At 44.7% G+C, this 15,676-nt stretch overlaps 1 protein-coding gene across 1 annotated transcript in view; it reads right to left on the bottom strand.

Moving 5' to 3' along the window:
• kdm4aa (lysine (K)-specific demethylase 4A-a) overlaps window positions 1–15,676 on the bottom strand; it is a 74,645-nt gene that overhangs the window by 4,154 nt on the left and 54,815 nt on the right. Inside the window, exons 17-19 of the mRNA XM_084307968.1 lie at window positions 13,429–13,537; window positions 5,926–6,114; window positions 5,473–5,643 (exon numbers count right to left, since the gene is read on the bottom strand). Of these exons, the coding sequence (XP_084164094.1) occupies window positions 5,473–5,643; window positions 5,926–6,114; window positions 13,429–13,537 (469 nt within the window). The remainder of the gene's footprint in view (window positions 1–5,472; window positions 5,644–5,925; window positions 6,115–13,428; window positions 13,538–15,676) is intronic.

Raw genomic sequence — 15,676 nt, 5'->3', positions numbered from 1 at the left:
ATAAAATTCCACAAATGTACCTTTAATCCCAGTATTCGTCTGACCACACCCCTCGTTAGCTTACCTTCATAAGCAGGTGTGTGGTCACCTGCTCTCCTCCTTCCCAAGCTTTCACCACAAGGTGAGGTCAAGGGCTGCAGCGGCGTCGGATGCCGAGCGTCACCACTAATTAACAGAACTTGGTTATAGTCATAACCTAACGTTCTGTATCATTAGTGGATCCGCTCGGCATCACTCATGCACATAGGGAGGCCGAGCGGAGCCACCGGCCGACAAATACACCCCGCTGAAAGCCCCCCACGACCATCAGAACAGGGAGGGCCGAGCCCCCCCGACCCCCCCTAATGGAGGGCACCCCCCCTATTAGAGGTTTCCCGGTAGGGCGACGGACCCGACCGTGCGAAGAGGCACTCAAGCAACTCAACGCACAGGGTGAGCAGACCGTGGCCTGACCCCACGACTACACACACGCACAACCCGCATGCCACCCGGGAACGAACGGAGGGAACAACCTCGTTACTGCCCCCAGAAACACGGGGTCAAGGGCAAACCCAACCCCGTGGCAAGGTCATAGCAGCGGAGCGCGAAGGAAGGCCCAGACCCACCAAAGGGACTGGACCCCCTGGAACGGGGGCCCGGAGAAGTCCATGATGCCAGCATCAAGACCCCACCAGGCGGACACTTAGCGGCCCCGCCCCCCACATCGCCAGCGTATTCGGACAAAGGCCCCTCAGCCGAGCGGGCCCTGTCCCCCCAATAGTACACCGCCTGACACACAGACCCTGCAGAACAGGCAGTCAGCATGGCTGTAAGCACACAAAAAAGGTTAACCAACGGAAGCAGGCAGCGCACCGGGGAAAACCAGGCAACAGGCTGTTAACCCGAGCCTGGAGACTGCGGACGAGACAGGCGCCAGAGGGGACAGCTGAACACAGCCGCCCCGGCGGAAGGGGCGCATGCTGGCGTTGTTGCATGACCAAGCCTCCACATAAAAAAAACCCACCCAGAGGGGTTGAGGCAGAGAAGGCTGACACGATTGGCAGACGTCATGAACGTGCAGGGGCACCCTCAACCGGTGAACCCGGGAGTTGACACTGCTCCAACACACCAGAGAACCAACCACCTAGTCGTTACCCTATGCGGTGGTTGGTCCCATAACCCCTCAGGAAAAAACTCCAAAACATACCTGCGGCACTACCGCAGTACCCGTGTTCCAGTTTCCAACAGGGTTATCCCGGGCCTACGGGTCAACGAAAACATTACTTCGGACCGGGCCCGGTGATACGGGGAGCACAGGGTCCCCCGAGGAGGTCAAAGACCACCCCAACAGGCCCCTCTTCGCCATGCGTAAGAGAAGAGCGCAAGAATGGAAAACCAGCCCCAACACCCCGTACTTGGTATTCCCAGGAGGTCACCCAACCTAGTACTAACCAAGACCAACCTGCGTGACGGCCGAGATCCGATGAGATCGGGCGTGTACAGGTTGGCACGGCCGTAAGCCATTACGACAGTGTAGAATACAATGCACCCAACAAGGGTTCCATAGCGCTTAACCCTGTGACACCCGGACCGACCTAGCATTTTTCCCCCTGAAAAAAGCCCAAGTCCCTCAGGGTACCAGAACAGCAAATCTGCATCCCCGGCGGACAACGGGTTTAACTGATCCGGACCAGCGCGACCAGAACCAGTCCCGTGCCCTAACCACGCCGACATGCCAACTCCAGGAGAAGGGGCAGATATGCGTGTTGATCTCAAACATGAAAAGAAGGCGCCACTCAGACGTTCGATGCAAACCGCGTCCGGTGGCCCACCCCCAGGGCGTGAGACCCTTCTACGTATGTTCAGATCCATTCCGTTATCATCCCCTGATATGAACGAGAACCCGTTGACAACCACACAGATCGTCGGAAGAGGAAAAAACCCCATCCCAATTGCTTTATAAAAACGCTGTTTTAACCCCAAGCAACCAAGGCGCGCCAGTCAGTTGCTTAATGTCCAGCAGAACATCCCGAGCTAGCACTATGTGTGTGTCGGGTATATCCACATCAATAATAGGCTATTCAGACCTTTTTATTGAATCCCCAAGGCGCCCAGGGGAACGACAAGAGGGGCGGGACGCAACCAACTCCAACCCTTTATAATAATAAAGAAGAAGCATCAACCGTATGAACCCAACTGCACAGCTGGGAGTAAAAAACTGTTTATATTTTTTCACTCCTTTAGTCAGAGAGTATAGACCGAACTTTCCCAGAAGCCTTCCCACATGAGTCGTAGTTATGAAAAAGACATGTCAACTGTGAGTCACGTGACCAACTGACTCAAGTTTACACATAAATCGAGCGTAGCAGACCCGTAAGCCCTACGCTCTAACTCGACACCTTAACACCACAACCTTACGTAAAGATCTTAACTCACGGAAGCCGTCGCCATAGCAACATTGCTATGACGGGGGAAACCCTGTACACGGCTCCTGTTTGTAATAGGAGTCGCGTCAGGACAACCCCCCCCCCCCCCCCCCCCCCCCTCCCTGCCAAGACGTTCGAACGGCTCGGCCCTGACTGGCCTAGCAGAATGAGACAAAATCTCCTAAACCAACCAAGTGGGAAGGAGGGGTTTATTCGACACCCCCTCACAAAACCCTTTTTCCCTACACACAATAACAACTGTAGCATTTTGAAACATTTGGTAGAATGCTAATGTATAGCGTAAGCTAATACAATGCCCGCTACCCACAAAATGTGAACAGGATTTATAACAAAACAAGTCGTATGTGTGTGAATCCTACACCCGCTTTCTATGTCGTACATAGCAAATGCTGACCGAGAGTAACGGCCATGCCGTGGAACGTGTGTGTACGAGTATTACTGCAACTAACACAACAGCGTTGTGGAACACATTTACTTTGTTTAAGCAATGGAATACCACCAGTTTCTACCTGCATGTGGAGCGTCAGGCTAATAGAACCTCCTACGACTGAGTGTATGCTTGCAGACCTTGCTTAATCTCGTAACACAACATGACTCATCTCTCAATGTAATAGTGCAGATTCACATTTACGCAACCCCATCATATGATTTGTTGAAGAAACACAGTTTGTTTGGCCAAGAATATAGTTCCCCTTATATCGGGGAACTTTTTATTTCCATGGCACAAAAACACAATCATGAGGGGCCGGGGAGGGTGTAGAGGAGAGGGGACACAGAGGGAAAAGTCACTTCAGCGGCGTCTGCTACCTCGCGCCGCTCGAGTTTTGCCACCCCGAGGAGCCCCGGAGGGACGGTAGGTAACTGTCTGCTGGTCTCAACGTTCCCTACCGTCTCCTCCGGTCGTGGATGGGCCGGCGGCAGCAGAAACGCAGTCTCTCCTCCTGGCCTTCTTGGAGGGGCCAGCAGCGGCGGCGGAGGCAGTGGTAGGCACGGCGGAGGGAGCTCGACGTCATGGAAGCCTTCTGACTCCACCGGCAAGGACGGGAGGCGGAAAATGGGGTTGGAGAACGGATCTCTCCTCTGCCATCTCTCTGCACGTTGAGGTCATCAGCTGCAGGGCCTTCCCGAATAGTCCAGCATCGGAGAGGCTGGCCGTCAGAAGAGGGGTTCTCTTCTTCTCCGGCACTCGAGCCTGCTCCAGCCAAAGGTGGCGCTGGATCAGGGTGGCCAGGGCGCGCGTCTTCCCCGAGGCTATGGCCAGCACCTGGGTGATCTGATCGCATTTTACCTCGGTCAGATCCATGCCGCCCGTCATTATCCCCGATACAAATCTAGCCAGGTGGGCGATGTTAGAAGCCGCAGCCAGCGATTGTGTACCAGCGATAAATGACTGGTCACCCCAATATGCCAATCGCCTAGCCGATCTTCCATGGAGAACCGGCTTGCATAATGGTTCCCACACCATATCCGGACAGAGGAGAGCGGCCATCGGCCTATCAAGCCGTGGCACGCCCTCTCTCATACCTTTGACCAACCCCGACACCCGCGTAACTGGTACGTAGGCGGGGGTAAGTCCCATGATGTGAGACACCGCCTGACCCTGACGAACATAGGCCCCCATTGAGGGGAAAAATGGGTAGACAACGTCCACCCCTCTCACCGGGCGACGCTGCCAGAGATGACCTATGAGATCATCGGGGGCAGGAGCAGGCAATGGCTGCGGCAGCGGCATGCCGTTTGCAGCGGCAGCTACCGCCATGAGCTCGGGAAACAAAAGCCCGCAGTTCCCCCTGCTGACTTTCCTCCACCGAACCCGCATCCCTCACATGCAGCAGGCTTCGACCCATTGAGGAGCCACAGTCTGATGTGGCTGATAGCAGGGCATCCTGCTGAAGAGGCCGAGGTGGTTCCTCGACTTCCTCGAACAAGGCGTCCCAAGGAGCCATTTCTCCCCCCTCCGGTGTTTCCTGGATAGGAGGGATACTCGCCTCCACAGGACCTTCAAACAAGAATCCGTCCGACTCTTCCATGATATCCTCAGTTTCCATTGGATAAACAGAGGCCGACGCATCCTCGCTGGTCTCCAGCAATTCCCCAAACCCAGGCTGTTCGCGCCTGCATGCCACCATCTTGCGACGTGAACGGGGAGACGCGAAAAGTTTGCGTCGCAAATCCTCCGGACCCAAAAGAACCGACCGTTCAACAACGGACGATTCCCTGGAACCAGAGGAACCAGAGTCGAGATCATGCCATCGCCGGAGCGACGGCACCGACGTCTCGGCTCCTCGGAGAGGCAAACTACCCATCGGCTGCCTCCTGGGCTGGGTCGGCAACCACGAAAGGGAATGGAGAACCGCTGGTGAAGAGTGGGTCTACTCTCCGAAGTAGACATTATGACTTAGCTTTTTCCTTTGAACAGTTATGAGAAGAAAAAACTAAGCACAATGTAAACTCGTCACAACTCTTTTCAACTAACAACACGTCAAGTGGGGATCTACCGAGGCACTTCCTTGTGGTGAAAGCGAGAAGGAGGAGAGCAGGTGACCACACACCTGCTTATGAAGGTAAGCTAACGAGAGGTGTGGTCAGACGAATACTGGGATTAAAGGTACATTTGTGGAATTTTATTCAGTGCGCGTGCACGTGCGAGGACAGTGCATGAGTGATTCCGAGCGGATCCACTAATGATACAGAACTTTATTTCAGTGTGTTCAAACCTCTGTAACTCTATTACAGTAGCACTCAAAGTGATTCTTCCTGTTGTGTAAGAAAATTCTGAATGTTTCCTTTCAAAAGAGGCCAGACTCAGAGATAAAATGGTTCAATAATAGCTTTCAAATTACTTTGGGTATGCAATCATTTTATGCAAGATTTGCAGGACTGTTAAGATGTTAACAATTGGGCACTTTTGGGGTTCTAGTCCCAGTGGTAACAAAGAAGAGTGTAAGCAGAGACCTTCCGTCATAACATCATACATAAAGTACTATGGTATAATCTACACTATATCAGGTTCGAGACGCCACTAAAATAACACTTAAACCCTTACCACAATGTCCTCTGGGAAGAGATTGTCGCTGAAGGAACCGTCATCGAAGTTCACCTCGTAGAAGGTTTCCTTGGACAGCTGCACCACGTCACACTGGTAATAACGACCATTTTTGTGCTTGCAGATCACCTTCTGACCCACGGTCAGCTCGTGCATGGCTGCCTTGTTGCGCTGCGATATGGGACAGTATACAGTACAATCTATCCCGTGTACATTCAATCCAATTTACATTCAATGCCATTTACATTTAATCTCATTTACATTTAATCTCATTTACATTCAACCCTATTTACATTCAACTCAATTTACATTCAATATCATTTACATTCAATATCATTTACATTCAATCCCATTTACAATCACCTTTGCTGACTATGAAGTAGGTTGACTGGAGGGTTGGCGCCCAGTGCTTTGTTGTATTGTTTTGTAGGGTATCATAAGAGACGTTCTTACCTCAGTCTGAGTGGGGCCTTTGTGCCGACAACAGGTGACGTAGACCACAAAGGGCCACTCGTCCGGCTGCATCAGGACTCCTGCAGCTTGGGCACACGTGGGGTGGTAGGCCGTCGGACAGCGTCCATGAGAGCACTGCACACAGCAGCCAGAGGCCTTCTTCATCCGCTTCTTACAGTAGTAACATTTCTGCCAGATATAGAATATATTGTATACATACAATCAGACAGGAAAAACAAGTTGCTGACCAGGACCATACAGGAAAAACAACGTTTCCTTCTCTGTAGAGGGTTTAATTAATTTGCTTTCACGACTAACGATGCAGGCTTACCTGTATTCACTTTTTATTTGATGGATTTTCCACAAATAAGGGAATGACTCAAATAGAGCTGCATAGTTCAGGGTTTTATTTCAAAGTAGGTCTACACATGGTAGTCTTTTTTCAAAGGAGACTACTTTTTATTTTATAAATGTTCCACAAATAAGGGAAAGACTCAAATATACCTGCATAGTTCAGGGTTTTATTTCAAAGTAGGTCTACAGACACCAGTGTTTTTTCTCTTCTTCTGTGTTTTATTTCAAAGTAGGTCTACACATGGTAGTCTTTTTTCAAAGTAGACTACTTTTTATTTTATAAATGTTCCACAAATAAGGGAAGGACTCGAATATGTAAGGGATAATGTATAGCTACGAGGTCATTGTCGCAAAATAATTGACCGACACAGAGTTTTGAACACCGAGGCGCAGCCGAGGTGTTTTAAACGTCAGTGAAGGTCAATTATTTTGCGACAATGACCGAGTATAGGCTATACATTATCCCGCTTATTACATGGCTAACTTACTAACAATATACCTAATTCATCGACAAGACGAGATCAAATGCAGACGCAGTTGTTCTGTGGCTCTGTCAGCCCAAATAAAGTGATTACGGTATTATTATCGGCAGCCGGCAGGTCTGTGGTCTGATTGCATGACTGAGTGCAGCTGTGCATATGCTGAGCAGCACTGATACAGTGTGTGTAGTGGGCTTGATTGGTCCAGCTGCGCACAGCGGTCATTATTGTTCGGCAGAGGTCCGTTATAGAGTAATATCGGACCTCTGACGAGCGCTATTGACCAATCACAAGCAAGCATTTCGGCGAATGTGAAAACGCCATGTAATAAACCTGAATAGTTCAGGGTTTTATTTCAAAGTCGGTCTACAGACACCAGTGTTTTGTCTCCTCTTCTGTGTTCTATTTAAAAATAGGTCTACACAGCCAGTCTTTTTTCTCCTCTTCATAAGAGTTTGAGGTTTTCCTTTGTTATAACAGGTAAAAAGAGCAATAAAAAGTCAAACATTTTCTTTTTGTTGCTTTATAATTCCATTAATGCAACAACCTGTGTGCTATAAGTATAACGTATAATAAATCGCAAATTACTTTGGGTATGCAATTGTCAGGCGTTTTATGCTAAATGTGGGGTATGCTTGGGGATAACTATATATAAAATGTTATACACTGTTATATTCATTTTTTTTTTTTTTTTAACAATATATTTATTGGGTTTTAGTTTGCAAATTACAACATGTATATCAGCAGAGCAGTATTCAGCAAACATTTTCACCCCGTTCTCCCTCCCCTAACCCCACCCCACAAAATAATAATTAACTTCAAAAACAGGTTCACATAGGAAGGATACAGATTTAAATAAAAAATAAACATAAATAAATAATAATACAACCAAAATGTTTTACACATTAAGTAAAGGGTGTTTCTTGTCGTTTTTACACAATGATAAGAGTTGTCCCACAGTACTCCCCCTAATCCCGTTCTTGTTGAAGCAAGTTCCCAACATTCGTATTATGCTTTAAGAAGTACACAAATGGTCCCCAGGCATTATCAAAAATGTTTTGTTTACGTCTAACAATATACACCATCTTTTCCATTGACATATTTGAAGCCATTTCTTTAATCCACATACCAATTCTTGGTCCATCAACATTTTTCCAATTAAGAGCTATTACACGTTTTGCTTGTAATATGCACATATCTATAAATCTAAACTCTTTGCGTTGTAGATGTGGGGTGGTAGGATATAAACCAAGAATAAAAAGCTTGGGATTCAATGGCAACTTCTTTGATAAGATTTGATCGATCAGATCAATAACATCTTGCCAGAAGGTTTTCACTTTCACACATTCCCATATGCAGTGGAACAGTGTCCCCCTTTCCTCACTACACTTAATACAAGTATCTGGAATATTATCATTAAACTTATGCAATTTAACAGGAGTTATATATGTACGCATCAGCCATTTATATTGTATAAGTTTTAGGTTGCTACTGACTGTCTGACTCTGTGCCTCTTTACATGCCACGCTCCATTCTTCTAAAGATATTTCCTCCTCTATGTCTTCGTTCCATTGATTCAGTTTTGATTCAGATGATTCATCTGAACCAGATACAAATAAGTCGTATAGCATTGAAATTATACCTTTACCATAACAGTGTCTAGTGACTGCTACCTCTAAGATGGAAATGTTCGGTATATCCAATGAATGGTTCTGAGATGATATAAAACTCCTTAGCTGAAGATATTTAAAAAAGTGATGTTTCGGAATATCATATTTTGTAGATATTTCCGCAAAGGACATGAATACTTCATCCTCCTCCCTGTATACGTCTTGCACTTTCCTTAACCCCTTTTCAGCCCATACTTTAAATCCACTATCGTTTTGCCCTGATTTAAAATTGGCATTGCCCCAAATAGGACTGAACCTGGATCGGGACGAATTTATATTCAAATATTTGAGTGCGTCAAACCACACATCTATCATGTTTAAAATAATGGGGTTGTCTGTATTTTTCTTCAGATATTTACGGTCTCCAGAATACAAATACAGGTGCAAGGGTAAGCTCGGTTTAACAGAGCAGGATTCTGAATGGATCCAAGCAGGGGGATTCTCCGATGAGAAGTAAAACATGATCGTCCGCAGTTGTGCTGCCCAGTAATACCATTGGATATTTGGGCATTTCAGGCCTCCTCGGTCATATGGTAGGTAAAGTAGAGATAGACGTAATCTGGGGCGTTTATTTTGCCATATAAAGTTGGTAAACAGTTTCTTGATTCTTGTGAACAAAGACGAGGGGGGGGGGTAAAGGGATATTCTGGAATAGGTAGAGAAATTTAGGGAGTATATTCATTTTTAGAATATTAATCCTGCCGATAATTGAGATGGGTAGGGATGTCCAACGCTCTATTGAAGAAGTACTAGCTTCCAGAATTGGGTCATAGTTTATCTGAGAAATCTTATTCACCTCAGGGACAATTTTTATTCCCAAATACGTGAATGTATCTGTTGAGTTGAGAGTAGAAGCACAAACAAGCCCATCCTCCCTCTCTCTTTCATTGAGTAACATTATAGATGATTTGGAGTGATTCACTTTATAGCCAGATATTTTCCCAAATGTTTCAATAAGACTTAGGAGTGCTGGGATAGACCTGTGTAGATTTTTTAGCATTAATATTACATCATCGGCGAAGAGGGCTATGTTCTATATGACCTTCTCGAATCCCATGAATATCACTGTGCATCCTCACCGCTATAGCAAATGGTTCGATCGCAAGAATGAAAAGTAAGGGCGATAAAGGGCTCCCTTGTGGGCAACTTCTACTAATTTTAAAGGGTTTAGAGACCTTGCTATTCGTCAGAACTTCTGCCGTAAGCCCTGTACAAAGCAATCTAACCCATTTGACGAATGTGTCTCCAAAGCCAAATCGTGTTAACACCTCAAACAGATAAGGCCACTCGACACGGTCGAAGGCCTTCTCTGCATCCAGTGAGAGTAAGGCAGTGTCTGTCGCCCCCTTGTGGTTATATAAAATATTGAGCACACGTCGGACGTTATGAAAACCCTGTCTCCCTTGAATAAATCCATTCTGGTCTTCCCCCACCACCCTAGGTAGAAGGACCTCCAGTCTTCTTGCAATAATTTTACTAATAATCTTGGTATCCGAATTTTGGAGGCTGATTGGACGCATATTTTCACATTTTGTATTAGGTTTCCCTGGTTTTGGAAGTAAAGTGATTAGGGCTCCTCTCATAGATGTGGGGAGAAGACCATTCTCGAAGGATTCCTGAAACATCTCCAAGAGGGGTGATATTAATTTAGTTTGGAATTTCTTATAAATATCTATGGGGATGCCATCTGGGCCTGCTGCTTTTCCAGCCTGCATACAGCCGATTGCATCAGCAATTTCAACGCCAGTTATATTTTGATCTAAAGCCCTACTCTCCTCCTTTGAAATTTTGGGAATATCTAGGTTGTCTAAGAATTGTGTTTGCATGTCCAGGTTAGGAGAACATTCAGAGCTGTATAATTTCCCATAGAAGACTCTAAAAGCCTCATTAATCTCTGTTGGGTCCACTATAGTTCTACCATTTGGGGCTTCAATACAATTGATGGATCTTTCTGCTTGTTGTTGTTTAATGCGCCAGGCGAGAAGTTTTCCAGGCTTTTCCCCCTGATCATAGTAGGACTGTTTGAGTCTTATTAGGTCGGCAGCGGCTTTGTTAGCTGCTAATTCATTGTACTGTGATCTAAGCAGTAGTAGTTTTGAATGAGCATCTGTAGTCGTATGTTTGTTATGATAAATTTCCGTTTCCATTTTTTTTATATCCTGATCTAATTTCTCCATTTCAAGTCTTGTAGCCTTTTTCTTTGAGCTAGTGAAAGAGATTATTTGTCCCCTAATAAAAGCCTTGAAAGCCTCCCACCTTATGCCAGCAGAGGTCTGGGACTTGTTGCATTCAAAATACAGGTCAATCTGTTTCTCCAAAAAGTCTATAAATGTGTGATCCGTGAGCCATCCTGGTTGAAAACGCCATCTTGGTGGGTCATTCACTAGGTTAGTATCTTCATAGTTCAAGGATACCGCTGCGTGGTCCGAAAGAACTATACTGCTATACTGACATTCACCTACTTTGGAGGCAAGCAGTGCTGAGACTAAAAAGTAGTCTATGCGTGAGTGTGTTTTATGAGTGCTGGAATAGCAGGAATACTGCACTGCATTTGGATTGCCATGCCTCCAAATATCCAACAAGTTTAATTCCTTCATAAAATGATGTATTGTCTTTCTCGACTTATTGTGAGTGCCTTCTAGACCAGTTGACCTGTCCTTTGAAGGGTCCAACGTACAATTAAAGTCACCAGCTATTATGTATTGTCCAGGAAGAGTTGAGGCTGTCAAAAATAAATTATCATAGAATTTAGGGTCCTCTTCATTGGGACCATAAACATTTATCAGCGTTAACGTTTCAGACAGTAACCTACCCTGGACCATAATATATCTACCTGCAGTGTCCCTTACTACATTATGTACCTGTAATGGGACAGACTTATGAATTAGTATCATAACCCCCCTGGCATGAGTGGTGTAGGGGGCAGATAACACTTGGCCCTGCCACCTTTTTGCTACTTTAGGAACATCTTCATTCAAAAGATGCGTTTCTTGTAAAAGAACAATTTTTGATTTCAAATATTTTAACCTGCTCATTACCCGTTTCACCTTTGTAATTTTGTTCAAGCCCCTACAATTCCACGAAGTAAATTTCACCTTGCAGTTCTCTGACATTAGTTAATTAATATATATATATATCCCTTATGAAAAGGTACACAGACAGCCACACCCATATGAGAGAAGAAAAAATAATAAAACACATCAGGAAAAAACACCCACCCCCCACCCCCTACTAACCTGATGCCCATGCATCTCCCCTCACCCCTCATTTCACTACTGGCCAAACGAGTTTCTCTAACTTGTCTTCCCCCTAAGCTCAAACTAGCTTTCATTTTTTCTAAATACTAATCACAAATAACATATCTAGTGTTGTCTTGAACTGCGCAATGCTTGCAACTTGTAGGTATAGTATCCATTAGGTCAGGGGCTTACTTTAAACGCCAAACACTATTATTACAAATCTGAAACACTTTTAGTACAAACCTGGAACGCGCGCACGCAGGCTGGGAGACGAGGAAAATGTAAAAAGTTAAATGTTTGTAGCCTGCCCCAGAATCTGCAATGCGTTGTAGGAAAAGTCTAAACCAGTGCTGATTTTGTCCATTGAACTAGACTCAGTCCTGTCCGAATAAGAATACAAATAAAAATCAGAGGAAAACTAAACAGTCATAGTCCAACCACGCCTCATTTCGTGGAAATTGCTATTTTTATAACGTCATTTATATATTCACTTATAAGAATACAGTAGGCTCAGTATGACTGTTACTTTCCTTTCGGAGCCTTCCAACGCCGGGACCGTCTCAATAAATCAAATGCTTCGGATAAACTTTTCCACCTCCGCCGGTGTTTGAAAGGTGCGGGCTCTCTCGTTGTGAGTTACCAGCAGCCGGTCTGGAAAGATGATTCGGTGCGTGTGGATCCCCCGGTCTCTTAGCTTCTTCCGCACCTCGTCGTATCCGCGCTGCCTCTTGTGCACACCTGCAGAGAGGTCTATGTGAAGACGAACCGGCTCGTTATTATAAAGGACCCGTCCCTTGGTCCTAGCCGCCCTCAGTACTCTCTCTCTGTCCTTGAAGTTCATGAACTTCATGATTAGGGTCCTTGGGCGTTGAGAGTCAAGTGGCGCACCGATTCTATGAGCACGCTCCAATACTAAGCCCCCTGGTTCAATATTCAGAGCCTCCGGTAACCATTTCTCCAAAAATGCAGTTGCATCCTGGCCCTCTGCCTTTTCCGGTAGCCCCACCAACCTGACGTTATTTCTTCGACTCCTGCATTCCAAGTCCTCCACTTTGTCGAGAAGGTTTTTAACGGTGTTCTCCAGAGTGCCAACCTTCGGTATCAGCTTATTAACGTTGTCCTCCGCGTCAGAAATCCGTTGTTCAGTCTGCTCTATGCGGCTTATGCAATCTTGTATCTGTTTCTTTATTTCCGTAATTGTTATTTGCATTTTGTCGAATTTCTTATACAGTCCAGTTTTCATAGTTAGTATGGCTTTCATGATATCTTGGTTGTCTGGACTCAACTTTTCATCATCAGATTCGTCGACGTCCTCGTGTGCGTTAGCCATCTTATTTTCACCCGACTTGGTGGCCTCCTCCTCCACCTCAGACTGTTCAGCTTTCTTTCTATCCTTCTTTGCTTTTTCTTTAGCGTTTTTTCCTGACATTTAGATTCCGGATATTCTTATACTTATACTGCGCGACTTTGAGTGATATTTTGATTAGTTTTGTAGGATTAAATTACATGCTAGCAGCTGAGCCTAAAATGTGCGACCTCCTAGTTACTCGTCATGCCCGGAAGTCTCGTGTTATATTCATTTTAAGGGTAAATTAGTTTTGCGGCTCCAGAGGAATTTTATTTTGTGGGAGGGTGAAAAAATGGCTCTTTTGATAGTAAAGGTTGCTGACCCCTGTCCTAACCCAACCTCCGCACCTGCCTGACCTTGCTTAATCACAAGAGGTAGATGTGCTGCAGGAAGTTGTTTTTTAAATAACTCACCAGTTTAAACCTCTGGAGAGGGATTCCACTTAAGTCAACGGGGCTTCTTTCACCGATGTTGACGAAACGAGCCTCCAGCACGGCCACAGCACACATCACATGCACCCATCTGTAAGACACACGCACACAAACACACACCCCCAACATCAGGATTATCCTTGCATAATGTAACTGTTAGGTGAATATAGTTGATACTTTTCACCAAAATCAAGTTAAAGGGAATCCAAAGTCAAATATAATTAGTTAAAACCTTTATGTAATCAAAAAAGTCTATTATAATTAAATAATAATACAGTGGGACTTTTACAAGGCTTGATGTATTAGAACTACTGTAGCCCCAGTGTGTATTAACTGTGTACTACTAGGGCTTGTGCCAAGACATCACGCCGGTCTGAGAGAAGAATCAAGCAAGCAGGTTTCTGTTGTGGTGTGGATTAAAACTGTTGTGGTGTGGATTAAAACTGTTGTGGTGTGGATTAAAACTGTTGTGGTGTGGATTAACCTCTTAAACCCTAGCCATATTTTCTGAAAATTCGCCTAAAAGTACATACCCAAGTAAATGGAAGATTGCTCCACTTCTACAATGTCCATTGCATGTTCTTGGTATCTAGGGACATCTATGGACCTCAGGGAATGTATTCCCAGTGTCAGAAAGATTGTATCAGTTACTAAGCTTGAGTAAATTGTAATGAAGGAGAATATAATATTTGTTTCTATCTTTGACGGTAAATAACACCATGCTAACATTGACCAGACATGAAAAATTGCACTGAGCTCATTCAGCACCTTCTTGAGATCAAGTGTACAAAAAACCTAAGGAAATTAATAAAGGGCAGATGATTTACAGGTTTTTTTGTAGATATAGTACTGCATTTTGCCATCCGGACACATGCAATTTGAAATATGAATATAGAATATCAGGCCTATAAATGACCTTATTATGGCCAAGTCATACATCTATGGAGCGGGCCAAATCTCATCTTTCCAATGGCAGAGTTCAATCTGGATTTAGTACCACCGGGCGCCCGTAACAGGGCAGCAAAGACCGTGAATGAAATCTACTGTAAATACAGTTACTTTTTTATAATGTAAATAGCTTCGCCATTTTTCATCAGATTGAGACGCGTTATTTTTCCTAGATGTTCACAGAAAGGTAAAGAAACAAACTCCGTTCTATTTTATGGCAATAACGACCCGTGAGATATAACATACACATTTTTGGAATATTTTCAACAGCTTTCACAGAGGCTGGTGTGAGCTGGGTAGTGTAGTTTTATGAAATTTCTATGTCCATTGAAAGCCCTGGGTCTCCTCTGTTTTAGGACTACAACGGTTTCATGACACGCTATTTCCTCGTGTCTAATTCATCCGGTTTCCGCATAGATATTTATGAACTCATATTTCGCTAATACTTCAAATCATTGGTAAACAAACGTAGTGCTGAAAATATACACTTTGACTGCTGTTTTGATAGGGTTAGGGTCTTTACTCTTGGCTACATTTGAGAGAGAAAAAACGCAACATTAATTAATACGGACTGTATTGATCTATTTATGACATGAAATAAATCTCGGCCCGATACCAGGCCTGTCGGGCTTAAAGCTGTTGGTGTGGATAAAAACTGTTGAGGTGTGGATAAAAACTGTTGAGGTGTGGATAAAAACTGTTGAGGTGTGGATAAAAACTGTTGAGGTGTGGATTAAAACTGTTGAGGTGTGGATTAAAACTGTTGAGGTGTGGATTAAAACTGTTGAGGTGTGGATTAAAACTTGAGGTGTGGATTAAAACTGTGGATTAAAACTGTTGAGGTGTGGATTAAAACTGTTGAGGTGTGGATTAAAACTGTGGATTAAAACTGTTGAGGTGTGGATTAAAACTGTTGAGGTGTGGATTAAAACTGTTGAGGTGTGGATTAAAACTGTGGATTAAAACTGTTGAGGTGTGGATTAAAACTGTTGAGGTGTGGATTAAAACTGTTGAGGTGTGGATTAAAACTGTGGATTAAAACTGTTGAGGTGTGGATTAAAACTGTTGAGGTGTGGATTAAAACTGTGGATTAAAACTGTTGAGGTGTGGATTAAAACTGTTGAGGTGTGGATTAGAACTGTTGAGGTGTGGATTAAAACTGTTGAGGTGTGGATTAAAACTCTTGTGGTGTGGATTAAAATTGTTGTGGTGTGGATTAGAACTGTTGAGGTGTGGATTAGAACTGTTGAGGTGTAGATTAAAACTGTTGTGGTGTGGATTA

The sequence above is a fragment of the Notolepis coatsorum genome, assembly GCF_963971535.1.
Source record: "Notolepis coatsorum genome assembly, chromosome: 2".
Taxonomy (NCBI): domain Eukaryota; kingdom Metazoa; phylum Chordata; class Actinopteri; order Aulopiformes; family Paralepididae; genus Notolepis; species Notolepis coatsorum.
The sequence above is the reverse complement of the archived record's forward strand: the minus strand, read 5'-3'. Positions and strand labels throughout refer to the sequence as shown.